Raw genomic sequence first — 26080 nt, 5'->3', positions numbered from 1 at the left:
TTAGCAACCCAGCGTAACCTGCGAAGACACGCAACCGCATTCCCACGTTCTCGAAGGCCGCGCGTGTGCTCGCTAAAAAATCCGCCACCTTTACAACTCTCCGTCTGGTCCCCCGCAGCTTCCACTTTCTCCCCCTTTGAAGAGACGGGACCGGGCCAGCGATGAGGCTGCGGGGACCGACGCGGTAGCAGAACCGCCGCCGCCGCCGCTCCTCCCCCCCTCCCCTCCCGGAGGCAGCGCCGCCTCTCTCGCCCCAGGTGGCTTCCCGCGAACAGGAAGTCGCCGCGCCGCGCCTCGAACGGGCTTCACGCTCTGGGAGCGAAGCTGCAGCCGTGCAGGGCCAAAAAGGTGGGGGGGGGAGAGAGAGCTGTAGAAGTGGCGAGCGCTCCCACTGTCGCGCGTGCAGGCGCCTTTTCTTGACACGCAAGGTGGCTGAGGGAGATTCAAGAGATTCTCGGGGCAAACGACCTCCCAGGACCTAGGGGATTCCCCCTCCTCCCTCCCTCCCCCAGAAGTTGAAAGGAAGCGTGCATTTTGCTTGCGAAGCGGAGGGCAGAATTGCCTCTCCCGTGTTTTTTCTGCCTCTCTTCCCCATTTAAAATTGTAAAGAGATCGCCTTTAGACCTTAAGAGATGGCTTCCAGTCCAAACGATTCGGATCCGAACTCCCAGCAAGGGGACGATGATCCGAATCCTCGTATCAGTCCTCAAGAAGAGCTGGACTTCTCGATTTTATTTGATTATGACTATTCGCAGCCAGTAGCAGGTTTGTGACTTTGGATTTTATTCCTATAATTAGTCGTGCGACTTTATGACTATTGACCCCTTCAAGCTTCAGAGATGCTTTTCAAGAAAACTTGGGAGGGCTGGGTTTGGAATGGAGGGGGGATTTCTGAAGCAATGGTCACCAGCCAGTGGTCTGCGATAAAATTTTGGTGGTCTGCAGGAAAATTATTTGCATTTTTTTATATTGCACTAAAATACTATTTATCTTTTTTTAAAAAAATTCTTATTAGTGGTCTGCTGGATTTCAAATTATGAATTTAGTGGTCCCTGAGATCCGAAAGGTTGGTGACCCCTGTTCTGAAGGATGCGTGGTCCCAAGGGCCAAGGAATAGTCATTGGGTGGCCGGGATCAGATCATGTTTCTTTAGCACTTGAGTTGGAAACTCTAGCTGATCAAGAGTTGGACTGGCCTGGCCTTGTGGCCTGTACAGGAAAAAGTGGTTTTCTGCAATTAACCCTAAAGAGGGCAGTAGGGAAACTTTACAATGTTTGCTGAGGTTAATTAGGATCATTTGCAGTTAGGAAAGTTTACCTTTCTTCCATCAGATTGGGTTGAAATTCTGCCTACATCTTTCTGTTTATCTCTAGAGGGATGGATAATTAGAAGCTCTGATTGCTGATTTTTTTAATAGGATGGGCAAATCTAACAAGCAAAAGCAGAAAGGGAACTGTCAAGAAAATAAAAATTATTGTACCAATAGATATCTTAGTGCACCAAAGATTCCTCTTTGTCATTCCTGGGTCATGTAGATAACAGCTTTTTTTCTTTTCATGACTTTCTGTTTTATCAGACAGCATCAATACTTCATTGCACTCATAATTGTTTGTTTGTCCTAATGCAAAGCACAGATCCAGAGGGTAGGGCCAGAAACGACTCTGAAATTAATATTGGACAATGGCTTTGGTCAAGCTTGCTAAAATCAGTAGGTTGAGTAACGGAAGACAAACAAGTCTTTGAAAGCCTTGAGTGAAAGCCAGAATACAACCATTGTAATTTCATGTGGTGTTTGTAAGGTGCCATAGAATGTCACACTGTTTCTACTAGCCTCAGAGCGGTGATTGCGTTGCTCATGTTTTCAAAGCGTGTGTCTTTGGGTGTGATAAAAGATATATTTTTGATGTCCCGTAAAATGTCATACCTATTTGTTCATGCATCACACACCTTTGTCACACGTTGGGAATATCTAAAAGTCAGGATACCAGGGTGTTTCCTTATTTCATAGCACATAGATATTTGGCAAATACGATGTGTGAAAAATCCTGGGGCCACGTTTTAATATGCGTCAGAAATTGCAGATGGTGTGGGAAACAAAAGCACACTTCCTGATGTGAGTTTGCCTCTTAATTAGTCATCAAAATGGACAGTATGGTTTCTCGGTCATCTTTTGAGTGTGGTCAGTTTTCTTTTGGCAGAGTTTTCTGTAACATGTTAACATAACAAATTCTATAGCAAATTGTTTTGAAGTCTCTACTGCCGTCCAACACTAACCACATCTACCAAGAAATGAAGCAAGAGCTGGATGTCTCAGTTAAAAAAAAAAACACCAAAACCATCACTCAGACTCAATAATCTTTGATTTTTAGAGGGGGATTCACTCCTTAGGTTCTGCTATTAATATTTTAAAAAGAATTTAAGAACTGTTTGCTACTGTTGCTAATACTAAATATCGTAGGTCAGCCTGTAACTCAGGATTTGGCCCAGCCTGCTTGTTATATATGCAACAGTGAAGCTACAAGGAGGCTCTCCCCCCCTCCCCAAATCAGAGATGGCAGATTCATAAAGAAAGAGTGGGCAAAAGTATAATTGCAAATGGAAAGGTGTGCAGGGTATTCCTCGCTCTTTTCAGTCAATTGAAGGGCTGTTTTGACCTAGAAAAAGAGAGCAATAGACTTGGATCCCGGGAGTTTTGAATTGTAAGCCATGATACTGTTTGAAAAAGAGCAACTGTTTGCAATTCAGATATAATCAAAAACAGACATGCGGAAACCTGCAAAGCATTCCCTTCTGCATGCTTCTCGGCCATTTATAAATGCAAATTAAACCTTTTTTCTTTTGCTATTGTGGCCTCTAATATTGGTGACGTTGTTGTGATCACATAGTTTTAAACAGTTTGCATACTGCTTTTTTTTTTGCCCCGCTGGTATGGAATAGAATCAATAGCTGTATGTAATCTCTCCATCCCAACCCGTTTTCTTTAATCTGATTGCAAAAGAACAGCGACGATCAAAATTCTCAGCAATCATGACCAAATAGCTCAAAAGCACCAGGCTGAGCCTGTCATACTTTTTTGAATGATTTTACTGCTGGGGACAGACTTTGTAAATGAGACTGGCATTACATGAAAGTCTCCATTTCGATGGTATATATCCATAGAACGTTTAGTACACAAATGCACTGAAGGCAGTCAAATATTGTCAAACATCAAAAGAAAAAATACAATAAAGTCCAGTTGCCTCCTGAAAAAACACCTTTGGGACAACCATTATCTGGATGACTGAGAATCTTTACAGACTTTTAGCAGTCAAACATTCTTGTGAATGAATATATTATTATTATAGAATGAACAAAGGTTTACTGAATTTTTTTTTCTGAATTTGGACAAGAAGGAACATAGCCTTCTTGGAGTGATAGATTATATTTCATGGTAGATCGACTACAGTTGCTTTTATGTCACACCTTTTGAACAAATGACAACTGTGAACATAACTGAGAATGTGTAAAGTAATACAATCTTACAGTGCCAAAACCATGACTGAGAATATCTTTTCCTGTGAAATAATTCAACAGTAGTTGCTAATTTACATTTCCGGTGGTGGGTCTAGAGAAATGAATACAGGCAATATTTTTACAGCTTTAATGCATAAGGATTCAGTTAAGCCAGGGGTGTCCAAACTTGGGAACTTTAAGACTTGTGGACTTCAACTCCCAGAATTCCCCAGCCAGCAGAGCAGAGCTGGCTGGGGAATTCTGGGAGTTGAAGTCCACAAGCCTTAAAGTTGCCAAGTTTGGACACCCCTGAGTTAAGCAATAAACCCAGCCTACTGGTTTATTACCAAACTTTGGGAAATCTGGTTTTATCTTTAATTCCTAGGCATACAGAGGGGGAGAAAAAAGTCAGTGATATTCTTATTTATTTATTTATTTATTTATTTATTTATTTATTTATTTATTTATTTAAATTTGTCAACAAGTACAAGGAAACAAGTAGGAAAAACACATGAAAAAAATGGCACGAATAAATGGATAAAAATAAGCAAAACATAGCCATAAACACATAAAAAGAGTGCATATAAATGTGACAGTAGGACAGGGACGGTAGGCACGCTGGTGCGCTTATGCACGCCCCCTTAGGGACCTCTTAAGAAATGTGTAAGGTCCACGGTAGACAGCTTAAGCTTTAATTCTTATTAAACCCACTTGTATTTTAGTGATTGTTTGAAACCAAAATCAAAAGTAGGGCTGCTAACTTAAATACCCTTAATAGAAATAATCTTAACTGAATCAGTGAAACTTAAAATGCATGCAATGAATCATGACGCCTGTCTTTATGGAGGCATCTAATTCTTCATATGATATGATCCACAGAATCATACTAAGTTATAATACTTTTCAGTTAAATTAGGTGACAGCCATAAAACAGTAGAACAGTGTTAGCTTGTCAGCCCCACTAAGTATATCAAACCAGGAAATCAAATCCACAGGAAGGCTAAAACTACTTTTACTGAGATTGGCTATATTAGCTGAATCTTGCAAGTCTGGTTGTGTTTTAACCTCTTCCTCCTCCTTGTATTTCAGTGACTCTGAGCCACTTCTGAATGTTATCTCATAATTTAGGAATAAAAAAATCCTCCAGCCCCTTTTGCCTAGGTAACAAGTCCTGCATATCTCCACATTTCTTACTCTCTACAAAGCAGGATTTCTTAAATCTTTTTCTAGTATTGATCCTTTTGAATGTGGTGACCCCTTCTTTATGAAATTTCGGTGAAAATGAAATTGTATTTTTCCCCCATCCAAGTTCCTAGATTCTCTGAAACCTATCATGGACATTGGGTTAAAAATTCCTGGGTTAGAATTTTCTCTATCTTTGAGACATACAATGGTTATCGAGATTTTTGCTCGACATGGAAGAGGGAATGTGGGAATCTAAATGCTGGCTTTTCCAGCATCTTATAGTTAAAAGAAGTCTTGAAGAGTGTTGTATTGAAAAAAAAAATCATGGCCAGTTAAGGTGCTTTTACTATCTCAAGCTGATCACAGAGAGTAAAAGTTTTAAGTGTCATGATTAGGGTGATTACACTTGTTTCAATGTTTTGATATTATACTGCGTTATGAAACACATTGGATGGATATGGCACACATTGTGCTTAACCTATTACATGAATTTATAAAGATACACTTTGGGCTTTTTGTAGCTCCATAAGCCATTCGAGAAAAGGTGATATGTATGTGTGCGTGCTTATAGAACCCAACACAGCAGCATTTGGCTTGTTTGCCATTGGAAATCAAAACTGAATGAGATTATTGATGTTATCACAATACTTTCATTGTTGGACAAAGGACTGACTGGTACCTTATAGGTCCATTTGAAGCTGTGGCCTTGGAGTTGGCCATTGGCTCTCTGCAGCAGATTTTATTGAAGGTAAAAATATACATTCCTTGGAGAAGAACTGCATTGGGAAACATGCCTATCACCTGCAATGTTATGCATGAAACCCATTGTGTGAGTCCTAGTAAGGGAATAAAATTGCTACTAAGGCAAGTCTGCTTAGTATAATATTTTTAAAATTTTTAATTTTTTAATTTTATATTTAAAATGTGTAATACTATTTTTAATGCTCAAGCTCACTTCAACAATCAAAGCATAGATGGAAAGTTTGTGTACAGAAAGGTGTTTGCTTAAACTCTCTTCTTTCACAAACTGATTGGCTGGTCTGCCTTCCCTAGTGTCTATCTTAGATTGCAATCAGAACCATTGTTCTTTTACTGCAAGCCCCCTCTCCCCAGTAGATGCCATTTTTGAGAAAACATGCAAAGGGTTTAGAAAACCTCCGTTGCTGATGTTGATTCATTCTTAAAGAATATTGTCCCAAATTAGTTCGTTCACATCAGCAAGATGCATAGGGCACTATGTGGCATCATGCAAGCATTTTGGGCTCTGACCAGAAAATCTTAGTTCAAACTTCTGCTTAAATCACCAAGGTTATAGAGTGCTTTCTTTATCACTTTTCTTTATCCCAACTGAGATTTTGAGGTTGATATGAGGATAAAGTGGGAGAGGAATGCATCTTGGCTTCAGCTTGGAGGAAGGATGAAATTATCATTATAACTTTTCATCCTGTGTGAATGGAGAGTAAAGGATGCCACTGAACAGATTTGGAAAGCACTTCCAGAGACTGTTTTCCTTATTCTGAGTGCCTGAATGCCGTGATTATTAATTTTTGGTATTTTTTAGATGGAAATCATTAGTGTAAGAGAGATCACAACAAAACATATAATCTGGAGGGCATTCCTTGCTTTCAGAAGACACCATTATGAGTCTGTAAGTAATCCTTTGTACATCAGTGATCTTTAATGTTCCAAGATTAAAGCATGTTTACAAAGAGATGGATTTAACAAAAACAAAAATCTTTAGTCCACATGTTGAAGTGTGCCTGGAAATTGTGGAAGATGACTGTTTTCTCAATTATGTTAGCTTCATTGGAACTGAAATTAGTTTTGGATGTTCACCAGAAATGCAATTTTAGCCATGGGTCAGGATCCCAAACTTTCTCTTATTTCCTGTAAACATTCTCAAAAATGTGTCCCAAAGAAATTCCAAAACCAAGAGGAAGCCGTAAATTTGTGTCGAGCCAATAGAATTAGTTTATATATTCACATATTTAAGCCCGAAACAATTAAACATGGATTGGGCTTCTTGCTGATCTGGCTTTGTCAAAATTTTCTGTTATCCGATATTACCAAAACATCCTCTGGATTTTCATTGGCGTAGTTTAATACATTCAAAAGCCCACCAGGAAATATATGTTTGTTATATTTATTTTTATATTGGCCAGCTTTTAAGACTCAGAGTGGCCTACAACTCAAGATCATAACATTGTCATAAGAAATCCTTTGTTGCCATACAAAATTGACATTACTTAAACATCAAGAAACCATAAAAGCAAAACTGTTGCCCAATCTCATTAAAAAAACAACAATCCGAACTTCACATGTTACAATTAAAAACTCCATTTAAACAAAAGAGGCTTGACAGCTTTGGAGAAAGCCAAAAGAGATGGTGTCAGGATGACCTTTGAGGGCAGTTAATTAAACAACATCATGGCCATGAGAAGAACTATCTCTAGCTCCACAATTTATCTCTAGTATAGTTAGGACTTTCAGCATCTGTTCCTTGATGCTTATACAATATGGGCAGAAAACATTTGGAGGAAACACAGATGGTCCTTGACTTGTGACTATTTGTTTAGCTATTGTTCAAAGTTGGAATGGTGCTGAAAATGATCCAGTCCTTGCACTTATGACCGTTGCAGAGTCCCCACAGCCACGTGGTCCAATTTTGGGCCTTTGGCAACCATTGTGTATTTACGACGGGTCCTAGGATTACATGTAATCGTCATTTGTAATCTTCCGATCTAGCTACCAACAAGCAAAGTCAGTTTTCCAAATTTGCTTAACGGCTGTGTGATTTACTCAGCATGCAATCCTAGGATGTTGCAACCATCATAATACACACTGGTTGCCAAGAGCCCAAAATTGGACCACGTGGCTGTGGGGACTCTGCAACGGTCATAAGTGCAAGGACTGGATCATTTTCAGCACCATTGTAACTTTGATTTGCTTAATGACCACAGCAAAAAAATAATAATAATCATAAAATCTGGCACAACCCACTTAACAACCATCTTGCTCAGCAACAAAAGTTCCAGTCTCAATTCTGGTTGTAAATCAAGGACTACCTATAGTTCCCTGAATAACCAAACCATGCAGAGCTTTGAAAGCAGGACTTTGAATTGGATTAAAACCCGAATGCAGGAAAGTCAGTGTTATATTACAGTAGGAGATCTCTACAGTGTTGTGCCAACTGTATTTAAGGCCACACTTGGAAAACTGCATTCAGTTCTGGTCGCCACGATGTAAAAAAGATGTGGAGACTCTAGAAAGAGTGCAGAGAAGAGCAACAAAGATGATTAGGGGACTGGAGACTAAAACATATGAGGAACGGTTGCAGGAACTGGGTATGTTTAGTTTAAGAGAAAGAAGGACTAGGGGAGACATGATAGCAGTGTTCCAATATCTCAGGGGTTGCCACAAAGAAGAGGGAGTCAAAGTATTCTCCAAGGCACCTGAGGACAGAACAAGAAGCAATGGGTGGAAACTAATCAAGGAGAGAAGCAACTTAGAACTGAGGAGAAATTTCCTGACAGTTAGAACAATTAATCAGTGGAACAGCTTGCCTCCAGAAGTTGTGAATGCCCCAACACTGGAAGTCTTTAAGAAGATGTTGCATAGCCATCTGTCTGAAACGGTATAGGGTTTCCTGCCTAGGCAGAGGGTTGTACTAGAAGACCTCCAAGGTCCCTTCCAACTCTACTATTGTATTGTATTGTATTGTATTGTATTGTATTGTATTGTATTGTATTGTATTGTATTTTTTGGGCAGTCTTTAAGGCAGGCATGTCAAAGGCTTTGCAGTAGTCTAAACCTGTCAATTATTATTGTTAAGACTTCTCACTCCAGGAAGGTCCGCAATTGGTTACCAGCTTAGTTGAGCAAATTCTACCCTGGCCTGGATTCCTAATCACTGTTCTAGCAAGAGCCATACATCAAGGAGAATTCCCAAGTTCTCATTCCCAGAAATGTTCTCTGTTCCAGAACTATTACTGGATCTGGAACAAAGCTCCCCACCCGACACTGCAGAGTTTTAATTTGAGCTTGTTTATTAACCCCTTCAGTCCAACATAACCTCTTGGCACTATGTCAGGATTTCATTGCTCAGTTCAGCCTGGTGTAGGGCTGAGTGTCATTAGCATGTTAATCAGACCTTAGTTGACTTCTCCCAGTGGCTTCCTATAGGGAAGGAGTTAGCTATGGATCACATGCTTGAGTATGGAACACACAGTTCTCAGATGGACATGCTCTGTTGCGTTTACTCTCAAGCCCAAGGAACTGGCATTTGTAACTATTCCCAAGGTAGTAAGAAAACTGTGTACCAGAGGAAGGCACTGCCTTCTTGGTTTGTTTCAGCTCCCTCTTCCTTTGCTTCTCAAGACTTTCTTGACTTTTGTTAGGAAAGATCTGGGATGAGAGGGAAGGGGAATTGCAAGGAGACGATATCAAAGTGGAAGGAAAGTTTGATTCCTGCTGTTGTCAATCAGATTTTTTTCTGAGAGTTCTTCCAGTTTCCAAAGAGATGTGAAGACTTTAGAAAAAGTGCAGAGAAGAGCAACTAAGATGATTAAAGGCCTGGAGACTGAAACATATGAAGAACAGTTGCAGGAATTGGGTATAGCTAGTTTAGAGAAAAGAAGGACTAGGGGGGACATGATAGCAGTGTTCCAATATCTCAGGGGTTGCCACAAAGAACAGGGAGTCCATCTGTTCTCCAAAGCACCTGAAGGCAGGACATGAAACAATGGAAGGAAACTAACCAATCTAGAACTAAGGAGAAATTTCCTGACAGATAGAACAATTAATCAAGTGGAACAACTTGCCTCCAGAATGCTCCGACAGAGGACGTTTTAAAGAAGAGATTGGACAACCATTGTCTGAAATGGTACGGGGTTTCCTGCCTGAGCAAGGTCCTTCCAACTCTTGTTATTCCTTTGATTCTGTTAAGTATTATTGTGATATATTTCTGAATTCTCCATCAATATAAGTCGGCTGGGCAATTTGTGAACATCTATTAAAAGTGCATTGTAAAAGGAAAATGTATAAACAAGAAAAAAGTAGCAATCAGCAGAGAGAAACAGCTAATAACAGCAACTAGTGAAATTTCAGGAAATAATGTTCAATCAATTAATAGTATTTGTTAGGTTTAAGAAAACTTTGTAGAAATGAGTTTTCTAAAAGGTTCTTAACCTGATGTTAGAAAGTCTAGTGTTGGTGCTGGGAAAATGTGTATTAGGAAGATTACAAAGCCGGTGGAAGAGAGTATTTGTAGCTCAAAGTTGAACAGTGGAGTCCTCGGTGATGACTGAAATTAGTCCATTTTCTGGGGAATACACTGAATATATGTGGCCCTACCCACACAGCTGCTATAAACAATATTTTCATATCGCAAGGGGTAAAGGAAATTTTCTTCATGAAGTAATTTCTCAGCATAATGCAGGTCCATGTTTGTTTGCGGAAAAGGAGAATTACACAATTCCAGCACTTTCCAGTGTTGTAGTTCAGTTTCTGATCTTAACATATTTTTTTTAAAAATGGGACCATATGGGGGATCCTTTGCAGCTTTGTGTGATTTTATTTTCAAGTATGCAAAGCAGACTCCTGTTTAATGCTTTTCTTTAAGAAATGTGAAATGTCTATGGAGAGTCTCAGTCATCCAGGTCATGGTTCTCCCAAAAGTGCTTTTTTCCAAGAGGCAACTAGACTTTCTGCTTTTTCTTTGAAGACGTTTCACTTCTCATCCAAGAAACTTCCTTAGCTCTTAGAAGCTTCTTGGATGTGGAGCTAAATGTCTTCAAAGAAAAACCAGAAAGTTCAGTTGCCTCTTGAAAAAAAGCACCTTTGGAACAATGTGAAACCTTTTGCCTCAAAATAAAAGTCACAGTCATAAATATAGAGAGATAATGAGAGTTATGCAGGAGCATGGAGGTATGTTGAGTTGGATCAAAACTGCATGCTCCAAATTAATGTTTTCTGTGTCTGTTTCTCTCTCTGTGTCTCTTTCTCTCTCTGTCTCTCTGTCTCTCTGTCTGTCTCTCTCTTTCTCTCTCTCTCTCTCTCTCTCTCTCTATTTCTGTCTCTCACTCTCTCTGTCTCTCTGTCTCTCTCTCTGTCTCTCTCTCTGTATGTATGTATGTATGTATGTATGTATGTATGTATATATATATACACACACATACATACATACATACATACATACATACATACATACATACATAGAGACAGAGTGAGCTCCCTCCCATATTTGGGCATACCAGGGGTTGTAACACAAACACACACACACACACACACACACACACACACACACATATGTTGTATTTGTAGTGATAAATAAATAAAGGGAGTCTCCCTTTATTTATTTTTCAGTACAAATACAACACAAATATAAAAAGGCAACATTAAAAATAAAAATATGGTTTTCTGCCTGCATGGTCTTCTGTGATAAGCCGAAGGACAGAAAGAGGGAGTAGTGACCTTCCTCCCATATTTAGGCATACCAGGGGTTGTAACACACACACACACACACACACACACACACACACACACACACAGAGTATATGCAAAAAACACTCACTTAAAATCACAAAATCCCCAGAACTGTAAAGCCTACAAACTTTAAATTTGGCATGTATGTTCCTCTTGGCTTCTAGGTGCTTGCTAAGAAAGGATTTTTTTTTTCAAAATGAGCATCAGCTCATTAGTATTTCTTATATTATTATTATTAACATGCTCTAATGCTAATTAGTTAGACGTTCTACTCCCCCTCCCAACTTGAAAATAATTCTGAAGAGAATGGGGTAGGATAGGAGAGTTTTCTGTGGGGCAAGACTGAGAGAGAGAGAGAATAGGGGCTATAAAGCCTGAGGGAGAGAAGGGGATAGGATAGGGGAGGATTCTGTGGAGCAAGCCTGAAGGAGAGAACGGGAGAAGAGAGACCAATCGTAGCTACTCATTAATTTTCAAGCTGTAAGTGTCATAGTTTCATAGCGGAGCACCTGTATTCAGCTAGTATCTATATTTATATCTATCTATCTCTATCTCTATCTATTTATATAGTGGTTCTTAATGTTTGGCAGTTTGGCTTTAGAGTACAACTCATCCTTGACTTATAACCATTTATTTAGTGACCGTTCAAAGTTACAGCGGCACTGAAAAAAGTGGCTTATTACCGTTTTTCACACTTATGACTGTTGCAGCATCCCCAGGATCACATGATCAAAATTCAGATGCTTGGCAACTGACACATATTTATGACGATTGCAGTGTCCCAGAGTGATGTGATCCCCCTTTTGCAAGCTTCTGAGAAGCAAAGTCAACGGGGTAGCCTGATTCACTTAACAACCTTGCTACAAGCTGTATCACTGCAGTGGCAGGAAAGGTTGTAAAATGGGGCAAAACAAATGTCTCGCTTATCCACAGAAATGTGGGCAACTCAGTTGCGGACGTAAGTTGAGGACAACCAGTAGTAGAATCAGAATGTGCCTTAGGCTTATATTAAACCCATATTATATTAAATATTTCAAAAAATAATTTGAAGTCTGGATTGTTAAGAGAATAGAAGTGTTAGCAGTGAGCTTTCTTTAGAGGTTTGCAATGGGGACTGCTTTCAATTAGTCCTGTAAAGTACCTACATGATGAATTAGACAAAACCATTGCTGAAGTGCGTCCAGCTGCACACTAATTCATTGCATGCTAACTGGCACAATCCGACATGGCCATTTTAGTCAGGATGAAATAAACAACAACACCTCCCCCCACTTTATTCCTCTGTGTTCAATAAGTTGTTGGCCGGCCTTCCTGTCTTCTCAGCGGAGGCATTCCAGCAGAACAACGGTAGTCTGCATGAAGCTATGTCTAAGCTGGCACGATTAGCAGCTGGGTTTATTAATTGCAGGCTCCAGGTTTTGGTGGCCATGGAGTCTGGATTGGAAGATTTATATTAGACCCAACTGGATTACTTAATATTGAAAGCAGGAACTGCAGATTTTGTACTAGCTTCATGCTTTGTCTATTCAATAACTGGGCAAGCAATATACCATCACGGTAGAGGTGGTTTCCTACCGGTTTGGCCCGGTTCGGCCAAGTAAGTAGTAACTCGGCTGGCCACGCCCCTGAACCGGCTCTATCGGCACTGCCGTAGGTGGCGCTATCTTGTTTTTTGCTTCTACGCATGTCAGAAGCAATTTTTTTACTACTGCGCACATGTGCACGTGCCCGAAGCACATCCCTGAGCGAACCGGCAGTAACAGAAGCCGGAACCCACCCCTGCATCATGGATGTTTCCATGACTACAAACTAGGACAAGGGTGTAAAACCCAAGACCTGGGGGCCAGATCTGGCCTGCGGGGTGCTTAGATCTGGCCCGCAAGACCTGCCTGGAAATAGCAAAGAGCTGCCCACAGTGCTTCTGCCAACAAAAATGGGCTCCTGAGCTCCGTTGAGGGAGGGAGCTCTGGAGAGCTGCACACTCTGTTTTCGCTAGCAGAGGGTAGCAGAAGGCTGTCGCAGCCAAAAATGGAGCTCAGGAGCCGGTTTTCAGTGGGAGAACGCTCTGACCACCACAGGCGCCCCCCAACACAAGTGACGTCGAACTGGCCACACCCACACTAGCCACACCCACCCCAGTGCCCCAAGGTCAAGCACAACCCTAATGGGGCCGTCATTGAAATCGAGTTTGATACCCCTAGCCAATGATGTCACAAAACACATGGGTTCGGCATACCAGCTTAGACAGTGGCAAGTCTTTGGGGATGTATCTCCGTCCCCCCCACAAAAAAACCCCATCCCTAAGAGCTGGAAGATGTGGTGACTCAGTGAATATCACCTCCTTCTCACTCTAAGCTGAGCCAATATAACCCAGTGGAATCCAAGGTGTTTACAGTGTTCTTTTGTAGGCTAAATTCAGCATTTCAGACAGATGCATTTGTATCCCTTATAGGGCGTCAAGTTCATGCAAAAATTGGTGGCATTTATATTTTGCATCTATGCATATTTTTCCTGGAGTTATAAAGATCGGATTCTGTTCTTACTACACTGTACAATATGAAAAAAAGGGTGTGATGATTTCACTCGGTTGTCCATTAAAATTATTTTTCCTGCGCAAACTTTTATTTGCAGGAAAAGGAGCAAGTAGGGTGTCGCAATAATAATTGGCGAAGCATCAAGTGGGCGCAACCTGAGCCGCAGATCATCACCCTCAGCTCCAAGCAATCAAAAGTTGTTATCATTTTTTTTTACTATAATAGAAAGGAGAAAACATAATCTGACTGAGAAACAATTATATACATTCCACATAACTATATTTTAATTACATTAAATTCTAAAATGCTATTACATTTTATTTCTTATCTGGTTTTGATAGCGCAGCTCTGCAAATCTGCATTCTTCCTGTACTGTATATAGATGACAGTAATAGAGCATAAGCATAGTTAGAAGTATCAGGATACAATGAGACAAAGCCAGTGGTGGGTTGCAGGCGATACACCCCATTAGGGGCATACCAGAGCCTGCCCGGAGAACCAGATACCATTCTGGTACGATGCTTCGGAGGGCCCACCCGCCTGCCTGAGCTCCTTACCGGACTTTTAAGTCTTCTGCGCTTCATGCACGCGCATGGCACTTACAGCGCCTGTGTGACGCTCCACTGAGCAGCTGGAGCGTCGCGGAGGCGCTAAAACGCATACGCCATGTGGACGCTGCCAGGCCCGTTGCAACCATACGGGTTGGAACGGTATCCAGAACCCACCACTGGAGAAAGCGCTATACACATAGTCCTTGACTTACATCAGTTTAATGGTGATTCAAAGTTACAGTTGTTTCAGAAAAGGTTATGGATGACCTGGTCCCCAAACTGATGACCATTGCACCATCCCCAAAGTCACGAGATTGAAATTTGAATGCTTGGCAGCCGGCAGGCATTTATGATGGTTGCGGTGTCTTGGGATCGTGGGATCGCCATTTGCGGGCTTCTTGGAAGCAAAGTCAATGCGGAAGCCAGGTTCACTTAGCAACCGTGCTCCTAGCTTAACAGCTGCAATGATTCACTTAGCGACTGTGGCAAGAATTGTTGTAAAAGGGGGGGGGACTCAGCAACTGTGTTGCTTAGCAACAGAAATTTTGGGCTCAATTTTGGTCATAGGTTTGTACAGTTCTTTTAATTGCATTTTAACCTCCTCCATGCCAACTGTACATATTTAACTTTTTTATTGTATTTTGTATTTTGTTATATTCTGTATGGACTGTACACCACCCCGAGTCCCTTTTGGGAGAGGGGGCGGTCTAGAAGCATCAAATATAAATAAAATATAAATAAATAAATAAATAAATAGGTTAAGAACTACCTGTACTTTAGCCTAATGGACCATGGGAGAGTCTAGGGCCATGATGGCGAACCCGAAGTGGCAAGTGGAGCCTTGGTGCCTGGCACACATGGCATTGCTTGTTCCTCTTCCAGGTTTCTGGCATGTGGTGCATGTGCGACGATCAACTGACCTTCATGCATGAGACAGTGCCAGAAACTGGGAGAGATGGTCTTTCATGTTCCAGCGTGAGCATGTGCACCGGCCAGCTGATTGTCGCATGCCATGAATGCCAGTGACAAGAAAATTAGCTTGCCAGTGTGCATGTGCGTGCTGGAAACCGGAAGTTCATTTTCCAGTACGCACATGCCCCCTGGGCAGCTCCTCTTCTGGGTTGTGGCCCCAATGAATGTGTGCGCTCCCATTTTGGCACTTGGTGCCAAAAAGGTTTGCCATCACTGGTCTAGGGAGTGGTTCTCCTACATCTTTTCCTCCATGGTGTAGCTCTGGACTGTCTTGTCTCCTGTCTCGTACCCCTCCTTGGAATGCCTTCCTTCCTTCCTTCCTTCCTTCCTTCCTTCCTTCCTTCCTTCCTTCCTTCCTTCCTTCCTTCCTTCCTTCCTTCCTTGTGTTACTGTTGTTTATCACAAGAATAAATAATACAAATTGATCACACTAGTACAAGAATATAACCATTGCAGTCCTGGATTCATGGCTTGAATCCTTTGGAATATGTGTATACTAGGGATTGAAGCCATGCACAGTCAAAGTAGACTAAGCTGTCAAACCATGGCGACCTCCACTTAATCCCAATTCAAAGTGTGTGTGAGAGTGAGACCAATCACTCCTCAGCTAAATTGTAAAATGGATTATTCGTGGTGGCTTATAGATTTTTTCATGTCTAAATTGCTGTGATCTTGAGCATGTTTTGCTACAAGCCAGAAAATCAATGAAAACAGGACAAGCATGAGTTCGTGTGACATATGACTTTAAAAATAGGATTGATTTAAAATATGAATATATTTGGACTTTTTGGTATGACTTCTCACAAGAATTTTGATCTTTGATTTTATGACTTTTTTATCATGATTGTTAAAGCGAATCATTGCATTGTTAAGTATTAAGCAAATCCAATCTCCCTCCTCCATTGATTTCGCATTTCAGAAGACAATTGGAAAGGTTGCAAATGGCTATCATAACCGATATTTGGATTATTTGAATGTGGGACACTGCAGTGATCATAAGTGCAAGTACTGGTTTGTTTTAACTTCTGTGTCAAGGTTCCAAGTGACACCCTCAATGAAAGAAGACTCCGAGGCTTGAAGTTCCTCAAAATTCCCATTTTATTAGAGATGTCACATTGGCACATCTGGGAAAACCCAAATTTGAAAGCTTCCAGGTTTTCTCCACCCAAATGAAAGTCCAAGTTCCTGCCCAGCACCCACATGTCCATCACATTGCCCAATCAGGCACCGTCCCAACTGGAGATGCCTCCTAGTCATACCCGCTCCAGGTACAGGGCAAGATGTTCTTAATTCTTAAAGAAAGGAATGTTATTTTGACTATATTTCTCCCATACTGCATATAATCCCCCCTTCCATTTTCCCACAGCATTGAATGTGGCAGGCCTGAAGGCCCAGTGCAAAAGATGGCTTGCAGTCCTGACACACTGTTCATTGAATAGGCCATAGTGCCTGTATCCTATGGAGATCTAAAGTCAAAAAAGCAACCATATGTCAGCATGACGTATGAAGTCAGCCAGTGTCTCTTAATTTGGTTCTCTCTATGGGACCACAAGGATTAAAAACATATAGATCTCTTAGGAATTCTAACCCTCCAGCCAGTGATGAAAGATGCTTAGAGACTGAGGTAATCAGTATGCTGACACTAATTTGAAAGGAGTACCGTATTTTTCGGAGTACAAGATGGACCTTCCCCACCCCCAAAAAAGAGGGTGAAAATCTGGATGTGTCTTATAGACTGAACACAGCATTTTTGGCCTCCCACGCATCCCATGTTTCTCAAAAATGGACACACAGAGGGTTTGGGAGGCCTGCAAAGTGCAAAATTTTTTTGTTTTTAAATTACCTCTTCAAAATCTTGGTGCATCTTATAGTCCAAAAAATATGGTATTTAATAAGGTCTTAAGAATGTCATTGTGACATTTCATCAGTTTTCTGACACCACATTCTGACAGCCTTTTCCTGCTGTCGTATGAAGAATGTAATTGGAAATATATAAGATCTAAGAGATATTTTTAAAAATTGCATGGATGCATTCTATTATCAGGGCCTGGTTTGATAAATTCTCCTGCTGCTGCCCAGTTGAAAGAAACCATCCATTGCTTAAAATTATACATGGAACTGTGCAAATTGTGAGAGTTATTGCATATACCCGTTCTTTTTTGGGGGCTGCTATGTATCTGCCAAAGGTTTTATTTTCAGCTGAGTATTTCAGATATCTAAAGGCAAACATTGCCATCATTTTTAAAGGAGTACATTTTGCATGAAAAATAGTTCTCCTAGATTTTTCATTTTTCAGTAGAAAATTCTTTAAATGTTCCTTTGGTTTGGGAAAGATAAAGCCCCTTACTTTTTATAAATTCTCAGTTTTAAAAATCTAATCTGAATTCTAATAACATTAAAAATTACAATAGAAACACGATAGACAATATAGACATGATTTTGTTACAAAGGGTCATTTTGGAACAGTCATTCTGATTAGCGGGTTTTTTTTTTAAATGGGCAAAAACAAAATTAGCTGTATTGGTCTGCAAGAAAAAAAAAATCAACATCTATAGTAGAACAATAAGTTGAAAATCCCTAGGGATTGAGGCAGCTGTAAAATTTTAGCGAAGAAAACAAAGGAGGTGCTAAATTACAGTGTTTTATTCTTGTGTTCTTTTGAATAATAATCCTTCATTAGGGAATACTCTTAAAAATAGTAGGTAGTTCAAAAATAAATGTAGACTTTAATGTAACCCTATTTGAGATTTTTTAATCCATTTTATTTATTAGCTTTATATACCATGTTTCCTTTGGGAGTTCAAGGTGGCATCTCCCTCCTCTAAATTTGTTTCTCACAAATACAATCTGGTAGGCAGAGGTGGTATTCAGCCAGTTCTCTCCGGTTTGGGTGAACCGGTAGCGAAGTGAATCCCACCGCTGTTGGTAGGGTAGGTTGGGCTAAGATCAAATAGCAAATCTCAGTACAGGTAGTCCTCGAGTTACGACCACAATTGAGCCCCAAATTTACGTTGCTAAGTAAAAGATTTGCTAAATGAGTTGGTCCTGTTTTACAAGTCATAACCATCATAAATGTGAATCAGTTGTCAAGCATCCAAATGCAAATCACGTGACCATGGGGATGCTACAACTGTTGTAAGTGTGAAAAAAGGCCATGTGTCACTTTTTCAGTGCTGTTGTAACTCCAAACTGTCACTAAATGAAGTGTTGTAAGTCTAGGACTACCTTTACCTTTGTAAAAGGACCGCTGAAAATGAATGGAGAAATTTTGAGAGGTGCAAATGCTAGTAGAAAGATAATGGGTAGCACGTGGACTATTGCAATAAATTAATGGCTGCCAAAAGAAGCAAAAAATGGCCAGGTGTTTGTTTGCTCACTTTTTCATATGGAAGTTAAAGTTTAGTATGTCAGAAGAAATGTGGTAAGTTGAATGTGGAATGAACTTAAGAAGGGTGCATGGTCAAACAAGAGACAAGGACAAGAATGTGTGGAATAAATGCCTATGGCGATTCTCAATCATCCCGGTCATGATTGTCTCAAAGGTGTTTTTCAAAAGGCAACTGGACCTTCCTTGTTTTTTTTTTGTTTTTTTTTGAAAATGTTTCACTTCTCATCCATGAAGCTTCTTCAGTTCTCACTGAAAGGGGCGGGGGGAGAGAATGGAAGGATGTACATTCTTTGCAGTCATCTGATGGTTAGTACTCTGAAGATTGCTCTTAGCTCTCTGAGAGACAGGAGATAGTGTAGTACCCTACCTTCTATCATTCATACCACCTACCTTTTGGTGACAACCAAGAAATCCAGTTGCCTTTGGAGAAGCAGCTTTGGGCTGAGTGTTGAATTACTGGGAAGTGGACAGAAAGAGATTCACCAGTACGAAAGAAATCTGTTAAAGCGGCTTGGTCATATAGGCAGAACAACTGAAGGTTGAATACATGCATGAAGGAAGAGTGGATGGCTTGAGAGGAAGAGGAAGGCTGAGAAAGTTGTGGCTAAAATTGCTGAACAGACAGGTAAGAAATGTAAAGAACACAATATATGGTTATGTGGGAAGCTATAACCATTGGCAAGAATATGGAGAGGAACAGTGAACAATGCAGAGGATAAGTTAGATTGTTAGCCTGCCAACTATTCCTTACACTAAAAGGGGACAATATAATGGGCATATATGTATGTGATTACAGTAATAAATTAGCAATATTAAGTTGCCAATGAGTGGCAAATAACTAAAGGTTGTCTTTCATATTATGAATTGTCCAGTCAAGATTGGAAGAGCAAGCCCTCCTATAGATATGCTTGGTAGCTTTGTTCTTGACACCTCTGTCTGACACATAGCAAAGTGACTTCTCTTGTATTGCTCTCACATGACGGAAAGCATTACTGTATGAGTTGAGTTTGTTCCTTCTTTCACATTTAGAAATCATGTACATGTAGCATTTGTCGTAAGCACCTAAAGCTAGATGTGACTGAGTGCTGGTCTACTGCTTATAGCGTTGACCTACTGATTTTCTAATGCAATACAACAAGCAGAATGTTAGAAAATGATGAAGTAAGCACGTATATTTATCCATAGGTATATCATACCATTTCCCTTTTTAAAAAAAGAAATTAAGTAGGAGGGACATTTTAACATTGTGTGATTGTGCACACAATGATTGTGAAAATTCTGGTAGATTTGCAGCTAGGATCTGATCGTGCCTAGATAGACAACAATCAGATGAGTCAGAGAGGGAAAAAAATGATTGCCAAAGGGCTGAAGGTTGAAGACGGGTACCCAATTAAACAATGGTCGGTGGCATACTGAGACTGGAGACAGGCTGTAATGGATGCGTTTTCTGAAAAGGCTATCTGGAGGGTGGGCATTGAGTGTGGAGTTGCATCGTTGCTGCCAGTGCACCAATTGGCTGTTTCCTGCAGCTACTGCTTGCTCCCTGATCCACACCAAGTGTGCCATTGCCAGTAGTCATAGCAAAGGGTGATCAGAAGGCAGCTGGCGGTGAAATACTGGATTGGGTGGACGGAATATTTCGAGGCTAGTGCAATACGCTGGTTGCAGTGGGGGCACATTTCTTTTCCTCCTCTGGCTCTTACTCGGAGTGTGCCCGGAGGGCTTCCCCTCTGAGAAGGCTGACCTGCTGCCTTATGCATGCAATCGATGTCTGTGTATAATGTAACCTTTTCCTAAAAGCGCTATTGCTAATGCCTTCTTGTTAACCCAGGATTGCTCAGCTTCTGCAGTGGTATGTCTAGTCTTAAAAGCGACCCTTCTTTTTCCAGAAGAACCGACTCCTTCACATAAAATCATCAGCCCACCCACTGGAGTTACTTACCCTCATGATGATGTCTCGGATTATGGCCTCAAGCCATACCCCTTCGCTGTGTCTAGCCTTTCGGCAGATCACCTGGGCAGATATGGACAGCCAGATAGCATAGGGTCAAAATGCTACTTGGACCCTCACAAGGCTGCAGGTCCCCCTACTTTGAGCCCTAGGATTGAGATAACACCATCTTATGAACTGATTCACTCAGGGGGGCCCTTCAGCAGCAGAGACACAGATCTATTGGTAGAACATCAGTCCAGCTCAGCTACCGCTAGCCCAAGGTTTACCCTGCCGGTCCCTGGCTTTGAGAGCTACCGAGAACCGCTGTGCCTGAGCCCGCCTAGCAGCGGCTCCTCTGCAAGCTTCATTTCAGAGACAAATTTCTCTCCTTATACTTCGCCATGCGTTTCACCAAATAATGGCCCTAGTGATGACCTGTGTCCACAGTTTCAAAACACCCATGCTCATTATTCCCCTAGAACCTCGCCAATAATGTCCCCACAAGCATCTGTCGTGGAGGATACCTGCTTGGGGCCACGTTCACCATCACCACGTCCCAACTCAAGGTCGTCATCACCAGGGGCCAAACGGAGGTACTCTTGCACTGAGCTCTACGGGAGTCAGCACCCCCACTCTTCTCCACGGCAATCGAGGACCCCTTCTCCACAGGCCTCTCCCCACGTCTCCCTGAGAGAAGACGGAGCGACAGTCACTTACACCCAGTTGTCCACCTCATCTAGTCTCATGGATGCCATGAACAATCTCACCACGGATCCTTCCTGCGGAGTTCCCACAAAAATATGGAGGACCACTCCGGATCCTTCGCCATTGGTTTCCCACAAAGCCAGTATGCCATGCCATGTGCTTCAGCCCATCGAATACATTGGATCCTGTGAGCAGGAGAATCGAAGGAACCCACCCCCAGATTCAATCCTCTTAGTGCCGCCATCTTGGCCGAAGCAGTTGATGCCTGCGATACCAATCTGCAGGTAAGTAGCAAGTCTTGCACATTTATTTATGAGCCATGGTGGTGCAGTGGTTATGGTGCAGTACTGCAGGCTACTTCTGCTGACTGCCGGCTGCCTGCAATTTGGCAGTTCGAATCTCACCAGGTTCAAGGTTGACTCAGGCTTCCATCCTTCCGAGGTGGGTAAAATTGAGGACCCAGATTGTTGGGGGCAATAGGCTGACTCTGTAAACCACTTAGAGAGGGTTTTAAAAGCACTGTAAAGGGGTATATAAGTCTAAATGCTATTGCTATTTATGGAGTCCTATATAATTTCTCTCATAGATATGTGTATATCTGTGAGACAGATTGCGTATAATAGAGGAGAATTTCTTTTAATGTGGGAAGAACTCTCCTGTTCTTCTTTTTCTCCTACGCTGCCCTGGATATTCTTCTGTTGGATATAACAGCAAATGTATGTTCCCCTAGCAAATCAAAATGCATAATATTTGAGGAGAGCAAATCATTGCAGGGTAGAAACCAGCATAATTTGCTCTTCTTCCTTGACAAGGAGAAAGATAAACATTTTCTACTTTTCCTTACATTCCAAATATCTGAATCACCAGTATTTGCACACAATGATGATCGAATGGCTACTGAAAATGCTCTTGTAAGTTCCTTCAGGACCTTGTGAATAGCTAGCAGGGTTTGGGTCAATCTGTTCATTATCATTGGTCCTTCTTGAATTAATTGCCATGGGTTCTTATTTGGCTCCTAGTTTGTGATCGTTGGTAAATTGTGAGGCAAAGATTCCATCCCACTGATATGAGTTAACCAAAGGTATTTTTAATTGTTCTCCATCTCCTGCCACTCAGTGGTCAATCCAGCCCTCTTGCATTTTGAAAACAAAAACATGATTACCCATTGTTTGAGTCATTATTGTTCAGCCTGTTCTTGTTATCTATATGTTGAACTAAACTTCTTCTCTTTCCTAACTTAAACCCAAACTTTCTTCTCCCCAGCATTCCTGTTCAGTCTCTTCCACCTCTTGAGTGGCCTCTTTCCAGCCATTCAGGTGCCTACGAATTACAGATTGAGGTGCAGCCCAAACCCCACCATCGCGCTCATTACGAGACAGAAGGGAGCCGAGGGGCAGTCAAAGCACAAACAGGGGGACATCCTGTGATTCAGGTACATTGTGTCTTGTGTGTTTGTGTGTGTGTGTGTGTGTGGGTATTTTACAGTGCTGTAAACTCCCATGCTGGCTGGGGAATTCTGGGAGTTGAAGTCCTTCCATCTTAAAGTTGGTATATCTTTATCCTGTATTTATTATTTTCTCATAAACAGTTCAAGGTGGTGAACATACCTAATATTCTTTCCTCTTCCTATTGTTACCACAATAACAACAACCCTGTGAGATGGGTTGGACTGAGAGATTCTCCCAAGGCTTTCATGCCTAAGATGGAACTAGAACTCACGGTCTCCTGGTTTCTAGCCTTAACCACTAGACCAGTGACCCCAAACCTTTTGGGTACAAAGGACCGGTTCCATGGAGAAAGTTTTTCCATGGACCAAACAGGTCATGGCTTCGTGTGCTGCCTGCATCCTGCTGATGGGGCTTTACTAGTTTCTGACATGTTTTGGCCCAGTGCCGGCCAATGAGTTGGGGACCCCTGTGCTAGACCAAACTGGCTCTCCAAAAATGTTGCCAAGGTTGAAAAACACTGCTGTATCAGATCTGGAAAAACAGAGAACTATTCTTTGAAAACTTACTCAAGCCAACAGATTTCCTTTTCTGCTGTCCTCTCATGCTAAAAAGATTGAATTGCATTTTTCCTCTTCTGGAAGCGAAAGAGGAGCAAAAATACATCTACTGGTAAATTGTTCTCTTCTGCCTGCTTATACAGCTTTAAAGCTCAGTTCTAAAAGATGCCATCTTGTACACAGATAAATAAGGCTTTTGTTCTTATGTAAAGGACATTTTGTAGTTGGGAGGGAAGACAAAAAGGGGACATTTCCTAGGGCTAGAGAAAAGAGCGGGCTGTAAATGTATCAGCTGAATCAACTTTTAATTGATAAGGCTAAAGAGATACTACCTAACATCCTAAGTTGGCCCTTAACACTAACATTTGAACCATTTTGAAATTTGGTATAGAAAGTTTTGCAAAAAAAGATAACTTTGGTTCTGGTATAGTTGAGTATGGAAGTAAATTTGGAGGAATTTCCTTTTCCATGATGGTTTGTACTGTATGTAAATATTCTAAATATAGTGTATCATGTGAATTATCATGTCAATCAGAGGTGGGCTGCCAATTTTTTAACTACTGGTTTGGGCGCGCTCCTGCACACACGCAATGATTCTGCACATGCGCAGAAGCATCCAGTCAGGTGGGCGGAGCCTCCCACCACCGCTACGACTGGTTCGGCCAATTTGGGCCGAACTAGGAGCAACCCACCTCTGATGTGAATGTATAAAACCTTAGTAAGACCACACCTAGAATACTGTATCCGGTTTCTGTCACCACATTACAAAAAAGATGTGGAGATTTTGAAAGAAGCACAGAAAAGAGCAACTAAGATGATTAAAGGCTTAGAGACTAAAACACGGGAAGAATGGTTGCAGGAATTGGGTTTGGCTAGTCTAGAGAAAAGAAGGCGTGGGGGGACATGATAGCAGTGTTCCAATATTTGAGAGGCTGCCACAAAGAGGAGTGGGTCAACCCATTCGCCAACGCACCAAAGACAACAAACAATAGGCGGAAAGGAATCAAGGAGACAACCAACCTGGAAATAAGGAGAAACTTCCTAACAGTGAAAACAATTAGCCAGTGGAACAACTTGCCTTCAGAGGTTGTGGGGGCTTCATCACTGGAGGTTTTTAAAAGGAGACTGGATAGCCACTTGTCTGAAATGGTATAGGGTCTCCTGCCTCAGCAGGTGGTTGGAGTAGAAGACCTCCAAAGTCTCTTCCAGCTCTAGTCTGATTAAATATTGTGTAGGAGACAAGTGGACTAAAGCACCTTCTTGCCTTTTCTACAGTGAGTGCCATAAATCAAGCAGCCATTTTGATGTTTATTGGCTATATTGCTTCTTTCTTCAGCAATATCTTTGTTGTGTGACGCAATGTGAAGATCTCTTCATTGACATGGTTACAATTGCAATAAAGAGAGAAAGGAGGGTCAATTGAGGCTTGCCACAGTTGGCACTTGGTTTAACGAGGTGTTTGATGGCATATTGTAAACTTTATGCTGTTATAAAGATACAGCGGCCTAGGCTAAATGAGTTCATGAATTCATAAGAGAAAGTTGAATGAGTTGGAAGAGTTTTTGCTGATTTAGACTAAGGTCACTGATACCATGGGGCATTTTTAACACAAGGGTAGAAAGCGTCTTCCTTCCCCACTTATTAAATTTGTATCCCTCTTTTCCACCCAAGTGAGCAAAGGAGGCTGCTATCAATGATAGAACATAATTATAAAAAGAAAAGTCGAATTAAACCTTGAAAACAGGCAAATAAAACCTCCATCAATCAAAAAAGAAATAAACCATACACACCAATTAAAAATTGTGTCAATAGGCACATCAAATTGTGTGCCCAAAAGTGTGCCTGGATATACTAAGACTCTAGAGATTACTTAGACTTTGCTATATCTGATCAGTATGAACGGTAGGTGGGGATGATGGAGATTGTAGTCAGATGATAATTGGATATCACCCTGTTTTTAAAATATGCTCTTGCCTTTATTACAGTTGGGTAAAATGAAGGTCAACCTTGCAGGATAAGTCAAATTTAGTCTAAGTGATAGATGGAATTAAAATTTGAGGTCTCTGCATGAAATAATGTGTTATTGCAGAGATTCAAAGCAGAAACATTAAATCCAGGGGTGAAATTCAGCAGGTTCTGACAGGTTCTGGAGAACCGGTGGTGGAAATTTTGAGTAGTTTGGAGAACCAGCAAATACCACCTCTGGCTGGCCCTAGAGTGGGGTGGGAATGGAGATTTTGCAGTATCCTTCCCCTGCTACGCCCACCAAGCCACACCCACAGAATCGGTAGTAAAAAAAATTGAATTTCACCACTGATTAAATCTGTTGATTTCTCCAAGCCTTGTTTTTTTAGTGATGAAGAGACAAATGTACTTTATAGAGATGAAACTTTAGACTTCCTTTTGAGAAAGGAAGGGAGTTCTGGTTCTTTTGGTTTTACCTTCTGATATTCTGGTATATATATCTGGTTGATACATATTAAAGTCTATCATACTGTTATAAAATGGAAGAGAACTTAAGAGATCATCTCGTCTCACCCTCTATCCAGTGCATGGATGCTTTACTGCAAGCAAGAATTTCTTCTTTGATGGAGGAGCGTATAGAGCAGTGTTTCTCAACCTTGGCAACTTTAAGTCCTGTTGGACTTCAACTCCAAGAATACTACGCTGGCTGGGGGATTCTGGGAGTTGAAGTCCACAGGACTTAAAGTTGCCAAGGTTGAGAAACACTGATATAGAGTATTCTGGTTCTACGGGTAGTCCTCCACTTAACAACGGTTTCATTTAGTGACCATTGAAAGCTACAATGGCACGAAGAAAGGGAAAGATGAC

The 26080-nt window shown here is 41.3% G+C and overlaps 1 protein-coding gene across 4 annotated transcripts in view; it reads left to right on the top strand.

Moving 5' to 3' along the window:
• Positions 1 to 540: 540 nt before the first annotated feature.
• Positions 541 to 26080, top strand: part of NFATC2 (nuclear factor of activated T cells 2) — a 173663-nt gene continuing 148123 nt past the window's right edge. For all 4 annotated transcript variants that reach the window (XM_081949660.1, XM_081949663.1, XM_081949661.1 and 1 more), the window contains exons 1-3: positions 541 to 765; positions 20495 to 21527; positions 22507 to 22675. In XM_081949660.1, coding sequence (XP_081805786.1) covers positions 633 to 765; positions 20495 to 21527; positions 22507 to 22675 — 1335 coding nt within the window. In that variant the 5' untranslated portion in view covers positions 541 to 632. The remainder of the gene's footprint in view (positions 766 to 20494; positions 21528 to 22506; positions 22676 to 26080) is intronic.

The sequence above is a fragment of the Natrix helvetica genome, assembly GCF_964273705.1.
Source record: "Natrix helvetica genome assembly, chromosome: 3".
Lineage (NCBI taxonomy): Eukaryota > Metazoa > Chordata > Lepidosauria > Squamata > Natricidae > Natrix > Natrix helvetica.
This window is presented reverse-complemented; position numbering and strand designations above follow the sequence as displayed.